At 44.4% G+C, this 18,274-nt stretch overlaps 1 protein-coding gene across 1 annotated transcript; it reads left to right on the top strand.

Annotated features, from left to right (window-relative positions):
* The first annotated feature begins 627 nt into the window (after positions 1–627).
* C8B (complement C8 beta chain) lies at positions 628–14,717 on the top strand. Its single transcript, XM_015870660.3, has 12 exons — positions 628–823; positions 1,946–2,084; positions 2,855–2,996; positions 3,872–4,013; positions 5,133–5,265; positions 5,869–6,066; positions 7,526–7,766; positions 8,982–9,110; positions 9,418–9,581; positions 11,258–11,411; positions 12,605–12,673; positions 14,134–14,717. The coding sequence occupies exons 1-12, from the start codon at positions 732–734 to the stop codon at positions 14,283–14,285; spliced, it is 1,755 nt and encodes a 584-aa protein (XP_015726146.2). The 5' UTR covers positions 628–731; the 3' UTR covers positions 14,286–14,717.
* Positions 14,718–18,274: the final 3,557 nt, after the last annotated feature.

Raw genomic sequence — 18,274 nt, 5'->3', positions numbered from 1 at the left:
CAGATTAAAACAAATGGGGGCATTAAGAGGAAGGCTGTTCTGCTTCAAGAATCAAAGAGAGCTGTACTCAAAGTGAGAAGCAGCGGGATTGAAGTCTGCCTTAACAGATGAATGAAGAAAAGTTTGGTGAGCTTTTGAGGATCCTCATCTGGAAGTGTGGCTTGGTGAGTTCTCATCAGCAGCCCTTGCAGAGTTTTCTGTCCTGTCTATGCTATTGAAGCCAGTACCCCATCAAACCTCTTGCCCGTGGCCTCAGGACTTTGGGCATTCTGAGAAAGGGCCCATGTTTTAGTCTGAAAGAAAACTGAGCTGCCAGGCAGGGAGAGGAATTCCCAGCCTTCCTCCAGGTGACAAACCAGTGTTCAAAAGCTGAAATAAATACTTCATTTTGCAGTTTGTTCCTAGAGAGCTGACTTCATTTCCCTTATTGCTTCCCTCTTGCCAAGTCTTGAGTATTCCATTTCATTTGCTGAAACATTCATTTGTTTCTGCCTCCTGAAAGAAGTGTTAAAAATGAAAGTATAAATATCTTCTGGCCAGCTCCCTTGCTTTCTTTCCCTTTGCCCGCAGAAAGCCGTGCATTAACAATTACAAAGTTTACCTTGCACCTCTGCCAAGTGCTGGGTCCTCTGCTCTTTACTGCCTGGAGGGATGAGCCAGTTTGTTTCCAAACCCTCTAGTATAGAACTGGAGCCGTGCTGGTTTTGACCCACTGATGGGATGGTGGCACGATGACTGTGGCATGGATGGCATTTGCTTCGCGCCCCATCAAACTGCTGCTGCTTTGTGCTTCACTCTGCTTCCTGCATGTTCATTGCTTACAGTAAGTAAACATTTTCAAAGAGATGTGCTTGGGGTGATATGGTAAACAGTGAAAAATCAGTACCAGTCTGACCAAATCTGCTTTGTCTTCGTATGGGAAATAATTGCTGTCCTGAGCTATTTCTCTCTTTGTAATGAATAGCAAAAATAGTATAAGTCATCTGATGAATTTGATAGAACAGATTGCTCTGGTCAAGTTGTAAGGTGGAGTTGTCCCTGCAACGTGCAACCTACTAACATTCAGGCTGCCCAACAGCGTGCTGGAAAGGATTTCAGAGGGCTGCAGTTGATCAGTGTCTAATATTACTGATCTAATGAAATTATTTCCACTGTTCTCTGAACTTTGAGCTTTGATTTTGTGCCTTGGTGAGCTGATGAGTTTGTAATTCCTTTATTCAGCGTGATTTGTAATGTGCGTTAATGGGAGCCCCTTGTCAGGCACTAGGCCATGATCAAAGCTTCAGCTGGTGGTATCCCTTGTGTTGGAGGAACTAGAACACAATGGGGGCAACTTGTTTGTTAAACTGGGCATGAAAGGAAACTCAGAGTCAATGTTTTCCATCTTAGATAGACACTAGAAGGAAGAATTTATCTGGGATGAGCATTTAGTCAGAAATAGTCAATCTGTCTGAAAGATGAGGCAAAAATTTGGCTACAGCATCATGGAAGCCATGGAGACAGCTCTTGTAATGGGGTGAGAATGGCTGGAGGAAGAGTGGAAGCTCACAACTGGGGTTCGTGTTAATTATGGGGATGAATGGGGTGAGTGATTGAATGTCTATCTGTTGTGTACTGACAATAGTGTCTAAGGCAAATGGTTTTCCCCAGCTTGAGAAAAGATCGTCTGCTTGGCAAGGGGAGGCCCTTAAGCCTTGTTTTCAAAGGTGCAGAGTGTGTCCAAGGCCTTTGCATTGTGACTGGTGCTTGTGGGGTGCCTGGCCATGGAGCTGCATGTGGTGGCCACTGTGCCAAGTTGTTCTCTTGGGCTCACACAGCTTGAGATGTGGCCCAGGCTGTTGGGATGTGGGTTCTGTTTCCCTTGACCGTTCTACAGTGGCCGAGCTGTTCTGATCTCGCAGTGTGATGACTCCACATGCTGAAGCTCTCATGTTGTTGAACACAGCAGTGGAACAGAATCCCTTGGGCTGATCAGCACCAGCAGCAGGCAGGCCCGGTCTGCACGCGACTCACCCCAGCCCCGTGACTGCATGCTCTCCCCTTGGTCCTCATGGAGCAAGTGTGATCCCTGCCAGAAGAAAAGGGTGAGTGCCTGAGGATCTCTGTCCTCACTAATGGTCCCCTGCGGGACACAGAGGGATGCGGTGCCTCTCAGGATTAAGATGCTTTTCCTTGGCTGTCAGCAAGCATTCCCTGCTCGAGGAGCCACATCAAATGAAGGTAATGACCCCAGGAGCGTGAACATCAAAATCCCTGTTGCTGGAGGGACCTCTGCTAATGAGCTGGAGAAGCCATTCCCAGGCTTAACTAGGGATAACTGGTGATGTGAGCTGGGAAGAGCGAAGCTTCGTTTCAAAGAGTTAATCTCAAAAGCTGGGCAAAAAGAAGGAGGGCTAACATATTGGATGGAGTAATTGACTGCTTCACAGCAGTGTTGTGGGCGGAAAAAAATCCCTAATGATACAGAGGGCCAAGTAAATACACTGACAGAAAATAACAAGGGATGTTGTTACCAGCGCTAATTGAAAGAGAGGAGATGTAACCGAATCCTTCCTCACTCTTGCAAATGCCCACACTGCGCTGTCAGGCACATTTAAACAAACTGTCAGATAAAAGCAAACTTTCTGTCATCCCTTCCAATTCCCAATCCTTGCTTAGTAAAATTAAAACTGTCCCAGATTAGAAATGTTTGAAATGAGGTACGTTACCAGCATAGCTCTCCTTTGCCTCCACTTTTTAATCCCATTCTCTTAGATCTCCACCAGCACAAATTTGCTTAATTTTTTCAACTAAGGAATCATAAAAATTCACAATTTTGCATTTGAGTCAATATATTTCTTTTATTTCATCACAGTACAGATTTGCCCGCCTGGAACAACCATCTCAGTTCAATGGAGAGCCATGTGATTACTCTGACAATGAAAGCGAAGACTGTGTTACCAATAATCCTTGCAGAAATAAAGTCAGATGTGAAGGTTTTGTGTGTGCAGTTACAGGTAAGAGCAGTAGGAGGGAGAAATGATGGTGTGTATGTGATGTCTCTGACACCCCAACGCTAAACTTTCTCCTTCTACAAGAGTTGGCAGGGCTGGCTGAAGTTAGTCTGTGTCCATCCATTGCTGTTTTATGTTTGCATCTATGAGGTTGAGTGACTGTTAGCCAGCGCTAGTCAGTCTGCAGCATGCATTCAAAATCTCCAAACAAATTAAAAACTAGTTAATAAAATCTGTAGCACTAGTGGATATGATGGCAACAACAGAAACTGTGCTGAGTATCCTTGCCAACCAGCAGACCAGGCTGCCCAGAGCCACATCCAGCCTGGCCTTGAATGCCTACAGGGATGGGGCATCCACAGCCTCCTTGGGCAACCTGTTCAAGTGCGTCACCATCCTCTGTGTGGAAAAACTTACTCCTAATATCTAACTTAAACCCCCCTAGTCTCAATTTAAAACTATTCCCCCTTGTCCTATCATTATCAATGCATGTTGCCCCTTCCTGCTTATACGCACCCTTAAAGTACTGGAATGCCACAATGAGGTCTCCCCAGAGCCTTCTCTTCTCCAGGCCAAACAAGCCCAGTTCCTTCAACCTTTCCTCATGGGAGAGGTGCTCCAGCCCTCTGACCATCTTAATGGCCTCCTCTAGACACGCTCCAAGAGCTCTGTGTCCTTCCTGTGCTGAGGGCCCCAGGCCTGGATGCAGTACAGTTTCATGCAGATAGAGAGGAAATATTTTCCAGCTTGTCTTGAACCATATGTTACATTATTTTATCTTATTTCTAAGTTCTTTGTTAAGGGACTGTGATTTTGTAGTATTGCCTGTAAGCATGATAATAAATATTTTCCTGAGCAATGTTCTCATTGGTTCCTAGGGAGATGCATTGCACGGAGGCTGCTTTGTAATGGGGATGATGACTGTGGAGACCAGTCAGATGAAAAAAACTGCAAAAAAGTGTTTAAAAAATGTGACCAGAAGATGGAGCAATATTGGGGAATAGAGAATCTGGCCAAAGGGTAAGTTGGTGATCTTTGTGAGATGTTTTCTTAACAAAGCTTCAGGCATAGATATGGAACAGAGAAAAGCCATAGGAATTGCTGTATCCAGGAGTTCCAGTCAGACCCTCTTTGGGGTCTTGATCCAAAGCCTAGTGGGAAATCCTTATTGATTCCATGAGTCTTTCTAGGAGAGCTTTGTATTGCCAAAACTTGGGAGTGAAGAGTGAGGTGCAAATCCAAACATTTCTTTCATGTCTCCATAGAGAGCCTGTGAGTGGGAGAGATTCAGTCTTCCAATTATTTTGCATGAGTGATTTGAACCAGTGTGTTGTATTGCCTAAAATCTGTTCTTGTCTGTAACAAGGTGTTGGTTTTGGTGGGTCAAAACGTCATGGATTTCTGCCATGAAACTGAGAGGTGGTGGAACTTCTGTCCTTTGGCTGAGTAGGGTAGGGTTACAAACCCCAACCTGGTGGGGATTCAAATCTGTGTTTGGATTCATCCATCTTTTACTGGCTAAGACCGTGGCAACATTTTGTAATGTCATACTGTGTGAAAAGAGCCTTTTCTTGTTCTGTAGGAAAAAGAAAAATGCTTTTTACTTAAAAAATAAGAGAAGAAATCATACTGTAGGAAAAAAATAGAAGATAATTTCCTACTTAGTCCCAGGAGATACAGCTGCTGTGCATGTCACTGCTAATGCTTTGTACTTCTGAGTTTAATCAAAATGAGAAATAATGTCGGACAATTACAGGAACATGCTTCTCATCTCTTTGAAGCTGCAGTTGCTCAGTAATTTGCTTTTAGTGGACTTCCCTACTCTTCAGTTTGTTCTCAAATCAGAGTTAATATTTTACAGCTTCAGTGTCATTACTGTGCAAGTCTCTCTCCCCAAAACAAGGAGAGGCAGATCTAGCAGAGGCCTTGCTTGTTAGGCATTCAGTTTTTCTCTAGAGGAATTGGGTTCATCAACCAATGGAAGAGGCAGAGCTTTCTGCTGGGGTTTCAGAGTAAAGAAGTTTGTAACAAAGAACCATCAGCCAAAAAACACCCCTTTTGCCTTTCTTATCCAGGCTATTTGCTGTGTAGCCCTGAATTAGTCATAAACAATATTCTGCTGTTATGCTTCACGTGCAGGTTAAATATCATCACAAAAAACTTGGAAGGATTAGTTCTTGATCACAAGTACTATGCTGGGGGATGTTCTCCCCATTACATTGCAGACGTGAGATTCAGAAAACCATACAATGTGGAAAGCTATACACCAGAGGTATGTGTCATATCCTTCTGTAGATTACACATATTCCACTAAATTTGCTGCATAATACTGACAAAGCTTCATTACTAAATGGTTTTATGAAGAACTACAGAACTCCTGAGATCAAATAGGATGAGAGTGAGTTTAGCCCAGCTTCCAGAATATCATCACACCACGTGCACTAAGTGGACTTGGAGCAGTGCCCATATGTTAAGATTTGGGTGCACTGGAATAGATGGCAAATTTCCTATGATCCTTCCTATTACAAAACCTGATATTTTTTCAGTGTTGTCTATTAGGAAACCATTTCCTCTGAGGGTTTCTACTCTCATCGATGCCTACGTTTCACCTTCTTTGTGTAAGATTGACATATGAAGTAATAGGCTCCGATCCTCACAGTATGGAGGAGGTGGTAGCTTTTCTACTGCTGTAAATCAGCTCTTCCCGAAGAACTAGCGTTAATAATAATAGTGCTTTGCAATTATACAAGGCTTTTCATCTTCAAAGTGCAAGCATTAATTCACGAGTATATTTGTAGCTGCTCTCCCTTCCTGTGCTTCAGGTGTACATTCACTATGCAGAAAATAAGATGTATTGTTTTTGCTTTCTGTTTAGACCAAAGGCAAATATGAATTTACAATGACTGAATACGACTCCTACTCAAATTATGAAAGCAATGTCCTGAAGGCACAAGCTTCGCAGTCAAGCTTCAGCATTGGTATAAGCATACCCAATCTGTTTGATATCGGTTACAGTAATAACGACAACAGGTTCAAGAAGTTCATTCAAAGGATGAAAAGATTTTCTTCAACAGTAAGCCCTGCTCCACTTAAATCTGTTCTAACACATTTTCTGTGTTTGTGTGTGTATTGATTTCATCCCCATCCTTAGGTCGGCAGCCACGACCGCGATAAATGAAGTCTTTCCCCCTGATTGGATTTTGCAGTTTTTATTGGTCAAACGTTTACTGAGGCTGCAACACCTTGGTTTGTGTTTGCAACACCTAGGAGCTTTTCCATTCACAGATCTGCCTGGAATCGTGCTGCCTAACCTTTACAGTCGGCCACGGTTGCATGCAGTCTGCGCAGTCAGTGCTGGGCATCCACATTTGGGTGTTTGTAGCGAAATCACAATGGAAATAAGGAGCAGTGCAAAGCACAGACATCCTCCCTTTCCTACAGCAGTCTCACTAGTAGATGCACAAATGGGATTGCAAGCAGTCTAGGAGATAGGAGGTGGATGGGTGCAACCAACACCATGAAATCCTGCACAGATCGAGCTGTGGTTTAGCTAATGAAGCCCAGAGTTCCCCTGCCCTATGGTGAGGTATGCTGAGTAATGGGGTAACACTGGGGACAAAGAGGATTTTCTGCAGTTCTGGGATTTCTGTACCTTTAAGCAGTGCAGACAGCTGCCCAGTGCCATCACACATGCAGGGCTGTTCCTCTTTTAGGTGGGTTCAGCAAGGCAGGAGCTGCCACTTGGGTAAATGGTAATTCAAGCAGCAAAGCCACACTATTCTACTATAGGGTTGCCTTGACAGTAACGTGGAATGAAAACTGCTGGCAGGCCTTCTGTGAGCTTAACTATAGACTAACAGATGCCATTTGACTTGGGTTGATGCAGTCTATCCGCTGAATACATCATTCATCAGATGAGGACACACACAGTACAAAATAAGGATGGCACCATCACTTCCAGTCTCATCTTCAGAGATGTGGTCACAGCTGTGATCTGATGCACGCTTTAAGCTGGCTGGAGATGCTTTAATCTGTAAATCGTAGGGCTGTTTTATGAGATTCATTCGGAGCTAGTGAACAACATCATTTGATTTCTTCTTTTCAACTGTTATTGCTGTAAACAAACCTAGCTCTTGTCAGTGGTTTAATAGTACTGTTGATCTATGTCTCTCCCCTCAGTATATAGTGCACTCGGCAATGGCAGAGCAATCCTTGTTGCTATTAAACTTGCACTTGCTTCTTGCAAAGTGACATTTCCCATGACAAAATCACAGGTATATGAGAAGCATTTGTAATAGATACCCAGGAAGAATGCCAATGCTAAGTTTTGGTTCTATTATTTAAGCCATAGTGTTCTGCATTGAAATGCCCTCAATGTGTTTGGACTGCTGGCCCAAACAACTGGACACAATGACAGATGACTTGTTTTAACAGGAAAGAGAGATATAATACATGCCCATGCATATGTATTCTTATAAATACGTATAAATACCTATAAATATGTGTTTCCTGTGTTTCTGCATGCCATGTAGTCCAGCAAATTCCTCCATGCCCGTTCTGAGCTGACTGTGGCTGTATATAAGCTGAAGACCCGAGCCCTGATGCTGCATTATGAGTTTCTGCAGAGGCTCCATCAGCTCCCTTTGGAGTACAACTATGGGGAGTACAGAGAGCTGTACCGAGACTATGGGACACACTACATCACTGAGGCTACCGTTGGTGGCATCTATGAATATACGTTAGTCCTGAACAGCAGAGAGCTCCAGAAGGCAGGTATGTGCATCTGAAGCTTGTGAAAGGCTTTGGGGCCAGAAATATCTTTTCAGTGGGAAACCCCTCTGCGTGCACCCAGTGATGGATCTTCAGATCTGAGGAAAGAAGAGACTGTGTCGGAAGGAGCCAGCAGCATCTCCAAGAAAACCCATACAGGGAATAGGGGATTCAAAGTGTTTCCACAGTGCTGGGTAAAGCACTGCTTTTCAAAGCGTGCTCAGCATCACGGGCTCCATCTAGCTCTCAAGTTGTGGATGCTGCCAGTTCACAGAAAGGGCCCTGTGGCAAGTGTTTCAGACTACACGTTTTGGGGGCTGACATGATGTTGAGATGAATGAGAGCCATGTAGCTTAACATTTCTGCTAGCTTTGAAACCTTAGCCTGAGTTCTTTTTCCATTGCCTTTTCAAGTGATGGTTCTGAAACACCTTTAGCCTCAAGAGCTTTTCCAGCATGTAAGAAACAGTAAATAATTTGCTGGGTGACTCTTGTGCCTGACACTGCTCTTGCTCTTTGACTCTGGCTTCTTTTTTTCTTGCAAGAAATGATGATTGTTGCATGGGATAGAGAGAGCTGTGTGACATTAATCAATAGCTGCACTCTCTTATTTATTCATTGGCATGGAAGTGAGGAACGGCCTTCGTTGTCTGTTTGTGAAAGCATTTAATGGACTGCTGCATGCGACACTCAGTCTGTTTGCTCTTCTGCTGGCTTGGAGGTTGCTGGTTTTTGCTATAGGCAGATACGTCCCAGAGGGACAGACTTTAGATTCAGAATTTACATGGAGCAACTTGCATGAAACAATTAAGGCTCTTCTGGCAGGAAGGAACTGGAGGCATGAGCTGGCAAATGAGGACAAAAACTACTTAAAGCATTACCCCTAACAAACCTGGCTTGTGATGGAGGGGATGGGTGGGACGTAGTCCTTTGGCACAGATGTTTTAAGTCACAAATCAGACTCCCTCATGCTGCTGCTCTGCATAGCCCAGTGCAGCTGAGCTGATTGTAACAACTCTCTCCTTTCAGCATCCACCTGGCATTAGCAACTTGTTTTAGAGTTCCTGGAACCATGGACTTCATTTCTTACCGATCTGCTGATTATCCCAAAGAAGGCTTAATCCTTGTCATTTTTTCCCTTATATATATTCTCAACGTTTATTTTCTGCATAGAAGGACATGAAAAAAAACACTGTAATGTTTTGTTGTGCATTTAAAGGTTTTTCTATGAGCGACGTCCAGAAGTGCGCGCAGCACGGCTTTAAATTCAGTGGAACTATTAAAGCTGTCTCTCTGGTTCTTGGAATAAATGTGGAAGGCTGTAAATCCCTTCTAAAGGAGATTGGAGGTAGGTGTGAAACACTTGTGTGATTTCATTTCTAACCAGTGTTACTGCAGAAAGAACATCCCATAACGTTGCCTGGTGGATGGATTTCCTCCCTTATGGTGGAGAGAAGCTTGGGGCAGCAGAAGGAACTGCAGGCCTTATTGCTGCCTGTTGGAGGGATGGGGATGGAAGAAGAGGATGAGAGTATTGCTGCAAGGGAGCAGGAGGGGCACAGGACATGCAGTGTAGGAGACCAGGCATCAGGTATGAAGCACCTTTTTCTTCCCAGCCCCCACTCTCTAAACGTGATTTGTTTTTTTTTTTGCAGGCAGCACCTCCAAAAAACAGTATGTGGAAGACTTTGTCACCCTTGTTCGTGGGGGAGCAAGTGAACACATTACGGCATTGGCTAACAAGGGCCTGCCAACAGCCACACTGATGCAGGAGTGGGGGGATGCTGTGCAATACAACCCTGAGATCATAAAGCTGAAGGTATTGTGTCCATTGCTGTGTTCAGCCTTGCTTAGCTCAGTGCCTTTGAAAGCAGCGTGTTCAGATAAATGAGAATTATGTTTGGGTAGAGGGCCATTTTTGGGGCTACCAATAGAACTGCACTGGCATCGTTGCTCTGAGGATGGGTGGGTGCTCAGAAAATCAAAGTTGGGATGCATTAAAAAGGATGATGTTGTTGAAAGTGAGTGAAGTCAACAGCTTTTCCTCCTTCAAACTTGGCTATGCCAGTGTGATCACTTACTGCCTATCCAGCAGGCCATCCATTTCCTGGTTCAGCAGCGTATCACTTATCTAAAGTATGACTGGCAACGTTTACTTATTTTTCCTGCAATTTGAACAGTAATTGAATCTTAAACAGTAATTGAGAGATGCTCTGGTGCCTGTCTGGTGCTTGCTGCAGTGGGTTTGCCTTCCCCAAGCCCCTAATGCCCTGTGGGTGAACCTTCCAGAAAGATGCTAGGAAGTCTTCCAGAAGTAGACAATGTAAATGCGATGCTCTGCACTTCCAGAAAGTTCTCCCACAACAAATTGTGGTGTCCTTTGCCTTTCCTGGCATCAGTGGTCAGGCTGCCCGGTGATTTGATCTGATATCTCTAAGCCTTCATTTACCTACTGGTATCCCTGCGGGACTCAGAGATCAAGAGTATCAGCAGACTGTGACTAAATGTCAGCCTGGGGATGCTTAGTTAGGGAAAACTAAAGCAAAACAGTTCATAAATCATCTGCGGAGAGGACTTGGCAGGTCACTCTCAGTATATTTCCGTGTTTGTATGAGCTGAAGCCCAAAAGTGAAGTATGGATCACAGATAATTGATGAGGAGGGAATGTACAGCAGCAGGAGATGAGCATTCTTTATTGATGCTTTCTCTTGTTTCTAGAAGCTTGAGACTGTAATAGCAGCTCGGGGATCATTTGTGCTTTTGCTGTATGGTGGTGGCAGGTATCCCTATAGCAAGGTTGGGAATTTGGGATGGGTCCACTGGTGAGAGAGTGAATGACTGCTTATCTGTAGGGCTCGTTGAACTTTCCATTGCTCTCTGAAAAATAAATGAGCAGGCCAAAATCTCCTTGATTCCTACAGCACGTTCACTGTGCTCTACATCCCGTATCCTTTATTACCGATCCCATCTGCAGTGGCTGCATTTGGATATCACGATCCTCTCATCAAGGCTGTGAGACCCATATTTTGCCTTCATAAAGAGAAAATTCAGCCTTGAAATGCGGAGGTGATTACTCTTAAAAGTGCAAACATGAGTGCCTGAGGATGAGGAATGAGGGAGATTTCTCTGGGTGGCTTTGGGGGATGGTTTTTAAACTGGAGAGAGGGAAAGTAGTTCTGAGCAAATTAACAAAATATCAACAACAGGAAAATAGTAAGAAGGCATTTAATGGAACTTTCTGACCAGCTGTTGGGCTTTTGAATCTCCTTCTGCGTTTGCAGTTTTGTTGGTGTCACAAACCAAGAGGAGGATCCCTGCAAGTATTCCTGACTGTGCTGCCATGCTGTTTACTGGGTTTAAAGGAATACTAATGGGAAGCTTGGGGCATGTACCACAAGGCCTTCACTTTCCTCACCAGCCGTGTTCCCATTGAGCCACAACATGCTCGTGCCATCTTGAGCACTGTGTGGAGTGCTGTTTCTTCCATCCCTTTAGGTACAGCCGCTGTATCAGCTGGTGACTCCAGCTGACTTTGCTAATGCAATGACAATAAAAGAAAATCTGCGCCGGGCTCTTGATGAGTTTCAGCTGGAGACCAGTTCCTGTCGCTGCGCTCCATGCCAAGGCAATGGGATCCCGGTTCTGAAAGGTAGGAGGATGTCACACAGCTTCTTGAACCTCTTGCATCAATGAGCAGGGATTCTTTGGGAGGAAGAAGGCTGAGCAAGTCATCAGCTCTTCAGTTGTTCCTGTCATATTCTTTTAAAATGGGTTTTTAGAAGATCATAGGAATGTAGAATGGTTTGGGTTGGACGGGTTCTTTAAATCATCTAGTTCCAACCTTACTGCTATAAGCGGTGACACCTCCCACTGGTTGGTCCCTGTTTGTAGAATTCCTCTCTTTAGTCAACACAGTGGAGTCACTGGATGCATCTTTTTAATGGAAGGGTTTATCTGCAAAAGTTCCATGCAAAATTTTGCTCCTGTCTCAATTAAGTATTAAAAAAAAACAACTTGATGTCTCCTCCTTTGCTTTTATTTTCCTTCCATCATCCCAGAGAAGTGACTACTGTCTCAGCATTAATTAGTGCTTGTTAAAGTGTTTTGAAGATGAAAAGCACCACGTAAGTGCCAAGCACTGTGAGCACCATCACCTCCCCCCATTTCTAATAGAAGCTGTCCTCCTTTGTAAGCAGGCTGTGATTTAAAAATGAGGGGGGAAAGTAATCAAACTGAATGAAAACCTCTGCCTAAACAGAGATATATGATGTAATGAGGGCTTCTAACAGAGGGACCATTTTTTTTCAAGTGCCTAATTCCAATCTGCATCTGCAAAAGTCCTGATGAGATTCGTTATCATCTAAATGTGCCTAAGGTAGAACGATTGCTTCAGGTACCAGCGAGCTGATTGTAGCACTTAAGGATTCATCTCATAATTACCCTTGGCTCAATAACTTCTCAGGATTGGGATCGGTTGGCTTTCATGTGGGGTCTTCTCAACAAGAGGCTTTTAATGACCATTATTTTCTCAAGTGGGAGCTCTTGGCTGGTCCTGGGAGGTCTGAGTGGGGTTAGGTAGGTTTTCCCTCTGCGTAAGATGCAGTTTGTTCCTATCCAACCCTGCTATGAAATCTCTCTGCAAAGGGGCATGGGGCAAGTGGGGCAGAAGCGTAGTGCCATTTCTCTGCTTTGTTGCTGCTTTATACTTTCCTCACCAGAGAAGCAAGCTGACATCATTTCACCATCTATCCCTTCCCTTGCAGCACCCAGAAGGAACAGGTGTCTGCAGGGAAGCGTGACATAACTGAAGTCTTTAACCCCACCATCTCTGCTCGCTTTCAGGAACACAGTGTGAGTGCATCTGTCCCCTGGGCCGCCGCGGCACTGCCTGTGAGACCCCCAGCGGGACAGGTGAGTGGGACCCACAGCGCTGTGCTGCTGTCTGCACTTTGTCCAGCCCAAAGCATGGGGTTAAAGCCCTGCAAGGGGGACAAATGCTCATTGCCTGCATGCTCTTAAGTTTCATTTTCTTTTGTTTGTGCACACACAGAGTTGTTTTCACGGTAGTGATGCACTGGAACAGGTTGGCCAAGGAGGCTGTGGATGCCCCATCCTGGAGGCATTCAAGGCCAGGCTGAATGTGGCTCTGGGCAGCCTGGTCTGGTGGTTGGTGACCCTGTACATAGCAGGGTGTTGGAACTGGATGGTCATTGTGGTCCTTTTCAACCCAGGCCATTCTATGATTCTGTGAACTCCTGCCTAATTTACAATCCACATCAGGCCTTGGGTATCCTCCAGCAATTCAATATCCCAAGTCCTTCCCTTTGGTACAGCCCATGTGTAGCAAACTGTTTTTCTTTAGATATGTTGCTGTGCATTTTAATCTTAAAATCTTATTATGTTGTTTTGAAGCATTCTTGGTCGCTTTGTATCGGCGCTGTCTCCTGACTGATGTTCTGACTCCTTCTAGTTTAGGATGGCCTGTGAATTTAATCATTTTGTTTACTTCTTCCAGCTCATTAATCTAGATGCTAAGTAATACTGGATCTCAGGCAGCCAGAGCTCTGGCACCATCCCACACTTTGCTGCACTGCATTTATCACCGCTCTTTGTTTATAGTCTTTTATCCAGTTCTCATTCTGCATGACTGTGTCCTAGCAATGCCAGGCTGGAATGCATTGTATGCCAAGATTACATCATGCAAAGGGTCAATTTTGGAGGTGTTTCTAAGCCAGTCAGTTCAACCTTAAACTGTGAAGTCACTTACACCTTGTTCTGGTCTGCTTAGCACACATGTAATCACATCTGACTCTCCCAAAGATTCACATCCATCCACTTGTCAGTATAAAACTTCCCTTCTCATTCCCCTTTCCTTCTTTTCCGTGTTGCTCCTGTGTTCAGCTCCGTGATTCTCAGGGTTTTGAATTTCTGTCACTCACGTGCTCAGGGTCCAGAAGAAGACATTGTAATAGGAAAAGCAGTAGGTAGAAAGCTGAATATTCAGGCTGTTGTTCACTGGAGGGGAACGTGCTGACATTATCTCTAACACCTTAAAATGTGGCTGACATGAGCTTAGTTGCTCTTTTCCTTAGTTAGGGTTGGATTAGGTCAGAGAAACACTCTATAACCAAAAATAGATCTATTTCTTGTCCTCAGCGTGCAAAATGTAGTTTGAACAAACATCAGAAATGCTGAACAGAGAATTAAACATCTTAAAAGTGTTGCTGTAAATGACTCAAGTGCATTGGTGCTGGTGTGGATGGGGCAGAGCTGTTTGTGTTAAATATGATTCATGGAAGCTGACAGCTCTCCCCATGGAAAGAGCTGCTTTATTCTGACAGTCCTCTCTGGCTTGGTTTTTTATTTTCCAGATGCTGCTATTAATGGAAACTGGGGTTGCTGGGCCAGCTGGTCTCCATGCTCAGGAGGTCAGCGAACGAGGAGGCGGCAGTGCAACAACCCTGCACCACAGAACGGCGGCTCATCATGTTCGGGTCCTGATACTGAAACAGTTACTTGCTAGAGGGAAAATCGTTAAGAACTCAGTTTGCACATGGTGACCAGCTTGCAGACTGAGCGGGAAGGTGTTGCCTTGACTGGCTCGCTAAGTTGGCTTTGCTCTGCTTATCTCAACCCAGTGCATTCAGAAGGCATTGGTAGCATCGCAGCTTTGGACATGCTTTGCAATTGTCCCATGCTCTGATTGTGCTTACTGTTCTTCATAGTTTTTCAGTGTCTTTATGGCATAATAGGGACAGGCTGTATCTCCTGCCATACTTGGTAGAGATTGTTGCGTGATTTTAAGTTCTGCTGTTTTATTTTTGAAGGTTCCTCTGAGATAAGACTGCTCTTACTCCAGAATATGCACTCATACGATGCTACTATTTCTGTGAAGACAGCTGTGTCACATGGAGCAAAATACAACATATTAAAGTCTAAACCTCAGTGAGCACTATAGGATTTAGTATGACATTCAAAGCCATTACCCCAGTTTCCCTATTTATGGTATTTACCCTAATTGTCATATTAGAAGTTGTCTTGAAGGAGTGAAGACCAAATGACAAAGCGCAGTCTGGTGATATTGAGGGATTGTTATGTAACTGCACAGCAGTTGTACTCTTACTGCAGAGACAAGCTTCCTCCTGTGCATTCAGAAGCAGCACAGGCACACAGAGTGCACCCTGATACACTCAGATACCTCCTTGGGGAGGTCAGGGGAGGACAGAGGGATGCTACTGGGATGGGGAATGGGAAAGCAGCTGCTCCTTCTGCTGCTGCCAGGGGCTTTGGGAAGGCAGCAGAGATGACTGCTTGCAGGTTAGGTCATCAGAGATGGAGAGAGTTTGTTATGAGATGAGAGGAAGCAAAATGGGTCGTTTGCCCTCTGTTGCCATCCCTGAAGCCATGCATCACAATCCAGGTCCTACTCCTACAGAAGAGGAATTTGTGTCTTTGTACACTGCTTAATGGCTCAACTGAGTGCAGACAATCTGGAGACTTTTCTCCTCTAGCTTGTTTGGTACTTAATGATTTTTACACAGGCATTTGTTGGGGCATGCTATGAAATAACGAGAGAGCTTTGCTTTGGGAAAACAGTGCAACCAGTGCAAAGTCATTTGTGAGTGTTGTGAGTATTCTAACATCAGCAAGGTCACTCTTAGGAAGGCTTTTAAGGATGCTGGTGATGATGGGTTGATATCACCAGTTTCTCTTCTTTCAGACTGATGTTGTCTAAATGCAATTCTTGTAAGAACATCTCAGGCTCTCTGACATCTAAACAATGGAACATGCATTTAGTTTTAGCCCTCATGCCGCCTCCACGCTTATCGACAAGGTCTGTGTGACAGCTTTAAGAAAGGATGAGCACATTGCATATGTGCATATGTAAAAGCAGCTGGCTCTGCACTCATAATGGGCTACATATGTAATTGGGCTGCCAACCCTCAACATTCCCTTATCCCCTGTGTAACTGTTATGTCTTTTGTGTGGTAGGAATTTGCCAAGTGCCTCATTCAGGGTCATGGCCACTGCTAATGCTGTCTGCATTTTTCTTTGTGGTTTTTAAAGGGGCACTGTGGAAGCAGCTTGTGTTGGTTCATGGGCACCTACCTGTAAGAGCATGCGCTGCAGTGCTACTGCTTGCCCTTCTGATTGAGGAACTTTCTCAGATCAAAAGTGGCTTTTGTAAATGTGACCCCCTTCCTGTGGTCATAGTGCATCTATCTACTGCAGCTGCAAACAGAGCCAAATACAGCAACCCAAAGCCTGTCCCCTATCAGGAAAGCCCAGATTTTTTTGAAGTGGAAATGCCTGAGTTTGTATATATGGATTTGGATTGGGGTTTTTTTTGAAGGAAGAAAGATTTGGCAGTCTTCAAAATGAGCAGGACAACCTACCTGGTATATCATTTCAGTAGCAAATGCATATTGAGCCTATAGGCTCATGGAGCCCCCCAGAAAGGACATAACTTTATCTTGTCCTTGCGATTTTGTGCCTTGATTTAACTAGCTAACAATTTACGATGACCTGGAGGGTAATAAAAAATTCTCTGCTGAAGGTTTTATTGTTTCATTTTGATATGCATTAAATTTTGGTACTATCTTTTACTGGGGTTTCTCACTTCCACTTTCCGTGCAAGTTGACATGAATAACCCAGGTGTGAAAACAAGAGGGCTGCAGTCACAACACGTGCATGTTCTCTGCTGGTTAAGCCCATTTTCCTGGCTAAGACTCTTGTCTCAATGGGCTTTAGTGCATCTCATATTCTATTCCTACCCTGGACCAGATGCGCTGTGTTAATATGGGTTTACAATACTACATTGGAACTAGATGATCTTAAAGGTCAGTTCCAACTCAAACCATTCTAAGACTGTATAATTCTGGGGTAGTTCTGTACTTTTGTCACCTGTGTCTCAGCACAAATACCATACTGACTGGTTGCCAAAGCTATTGCTATTTGCATGCTAAAAATAAACTCAGTAAACAGGGAAAACAGGTTTCTTTCCACCTCCTTCCTGAAGATGTTGCTGCTGTGATACATGATGGATCCAGTTAGCGTGGCTTGGGAAGCTCCAGAAACAGTATTTTTGGTAAGTTGTGATTGTCATGTCATGACATTAGGAAGGATTTCCTTACAGAAGGAGTGTTCGAGCATTGGAATGGGCTGCTCAGGGAAGTAGTGGGGTCCCCATCCTCGGAGGTATTCAAGACATTTGTTGGACATGGCACTGAGGGACAAGGTTTTGTGATGGGTCTCAGTATCAGACTGATGGTTGGACTTGATGATCATGAAGGTCTTTTCCAACCTAAATGACCCCGTGATTCTGTGTTCAACTTTACCAGCACAAAATCAGCCTGATTCTTTCTGCAGCTAACATTGAAAATGGGTTAGACTGATTTCCAGATGGGATTCATTCCCTTGTGAATCTGGGACATAGACTAGGCTGCCACCAGGTTCGCTCATGGCCCAGCAGCTGATCTGTGACCCCTTGCATTGGTGTGACAGAAGGGTTGGATGACTTGGCAGCACTCTTGCCGTTGTCCCCACCCAGGCCTTTGAGGGCATATAGACCAGAAATCTGCTTTACAGAGAAAGTAAAGGACAGAGGCAGAGAGACTGCACTGAAAGTGACCCAGCAAGTCCATGTAGAGGTGATAACAGTCCCCAGATTGCCAACAGTGAGTTCTTCTGCAGTACTCATAATACAGCCCGATAAGCACCAAAGCACACTGCCAGCTTTCAGGTCAAATTATGCCTGCAAATTTCCTTTTATATCCTGTTTTAACACCCCCTGATTGTGTAAATCAACAACACTAGAGATGAAGACAGCAATTATTACCATTATGTACTACCATTATTAGCACTTAGACTCTCACAGTGCTGGGCACGATGCAGCACAACAAATGCCAGCCTCCCCCCGAACTCCCCAGGATCTGGCATTTCTTTTGTTTTCATCTTCTGCTTTTTGCCATTTCTGTTGTCTTTTGCAGTTTGGGGTAGATTTGATGTTTTGCTTCCTCCTGTATCAGGGCATTAATGCTGTATGGAGGGGAAGGCAACAATCTCAGAGCTGCTCCCGGTGGGCAGTCCTCAGCTGCTGTGAAATAGCAGGCTGGGAGGGATGCATGCACTGGGGCAGCCAGTGTGACATTGACCCCGAGGTGGGAAACAGCTCTGTCTCGGGCACTGCCCTTATCTCCTCTCCTGTTAGCTGGTTATCTGGAGCCTGCACCTTGCAACCTTCAGGTGTATTGTCATCAATCATTTGCTGTTTTCTGTTGTGTACTGGTTCTTCTCTGCCCTTCCTTTGTTAATAACCCAGTTTGCCTATATCCATAAAGATATCTGATTGTGATACCATTTATCCAAAGCACCATACATCCATCATGTACTTACGAGGGAGATAAACAAGGTCTCCTGGGAAATATGCCGCAAGAAATATATAGGATAAATAACTATATCAAATGTATGTCAATGTGCAAGAGGGGAAAATCCATTCATTAAAGCCAGGG

The sequence above is a fragment of the Coturnix japonica genome, chromosome 11, assembly GCF_054131305.1.
Source record: "Coturnix japonica strain WE chromosome 11, WE-NBRP24, whole genome shotgun sequence".
Classification (NCBI taxonomy): Eukaryota; Metazoa; Chordata; class Aves; order Galliformes; family Phasianidae; genus Coturnix; species Coturnix japonica.
Note: the sequence above shows the minus strand (reverse complement) of the source record. Positions and strands in the feature narration are given on the sequence as shown.

Coding starts and splice junctions, on each gene's coding strand:
- C8B (XM_015870660.3), top strand. CDS start 732: ATGACTGTGGCATGGATGGCATTTGCTTCGCGCCCCATCAAACTGCTG. Junction 4,014..5,132: donor ATAGAGAATCTGGCCAAAGG/GTAAGTTGGTGA, acceptor CTTCACGTGCAG/GTTAAATATCATCACAAAAA. Junction 9,582..11,257: donor CTGAGATCATAAAGCTGAAG/GTATTGTGTCCA, acceptor CCATCCCTTTAG/GTACAGCCGCTGTATCAGCT.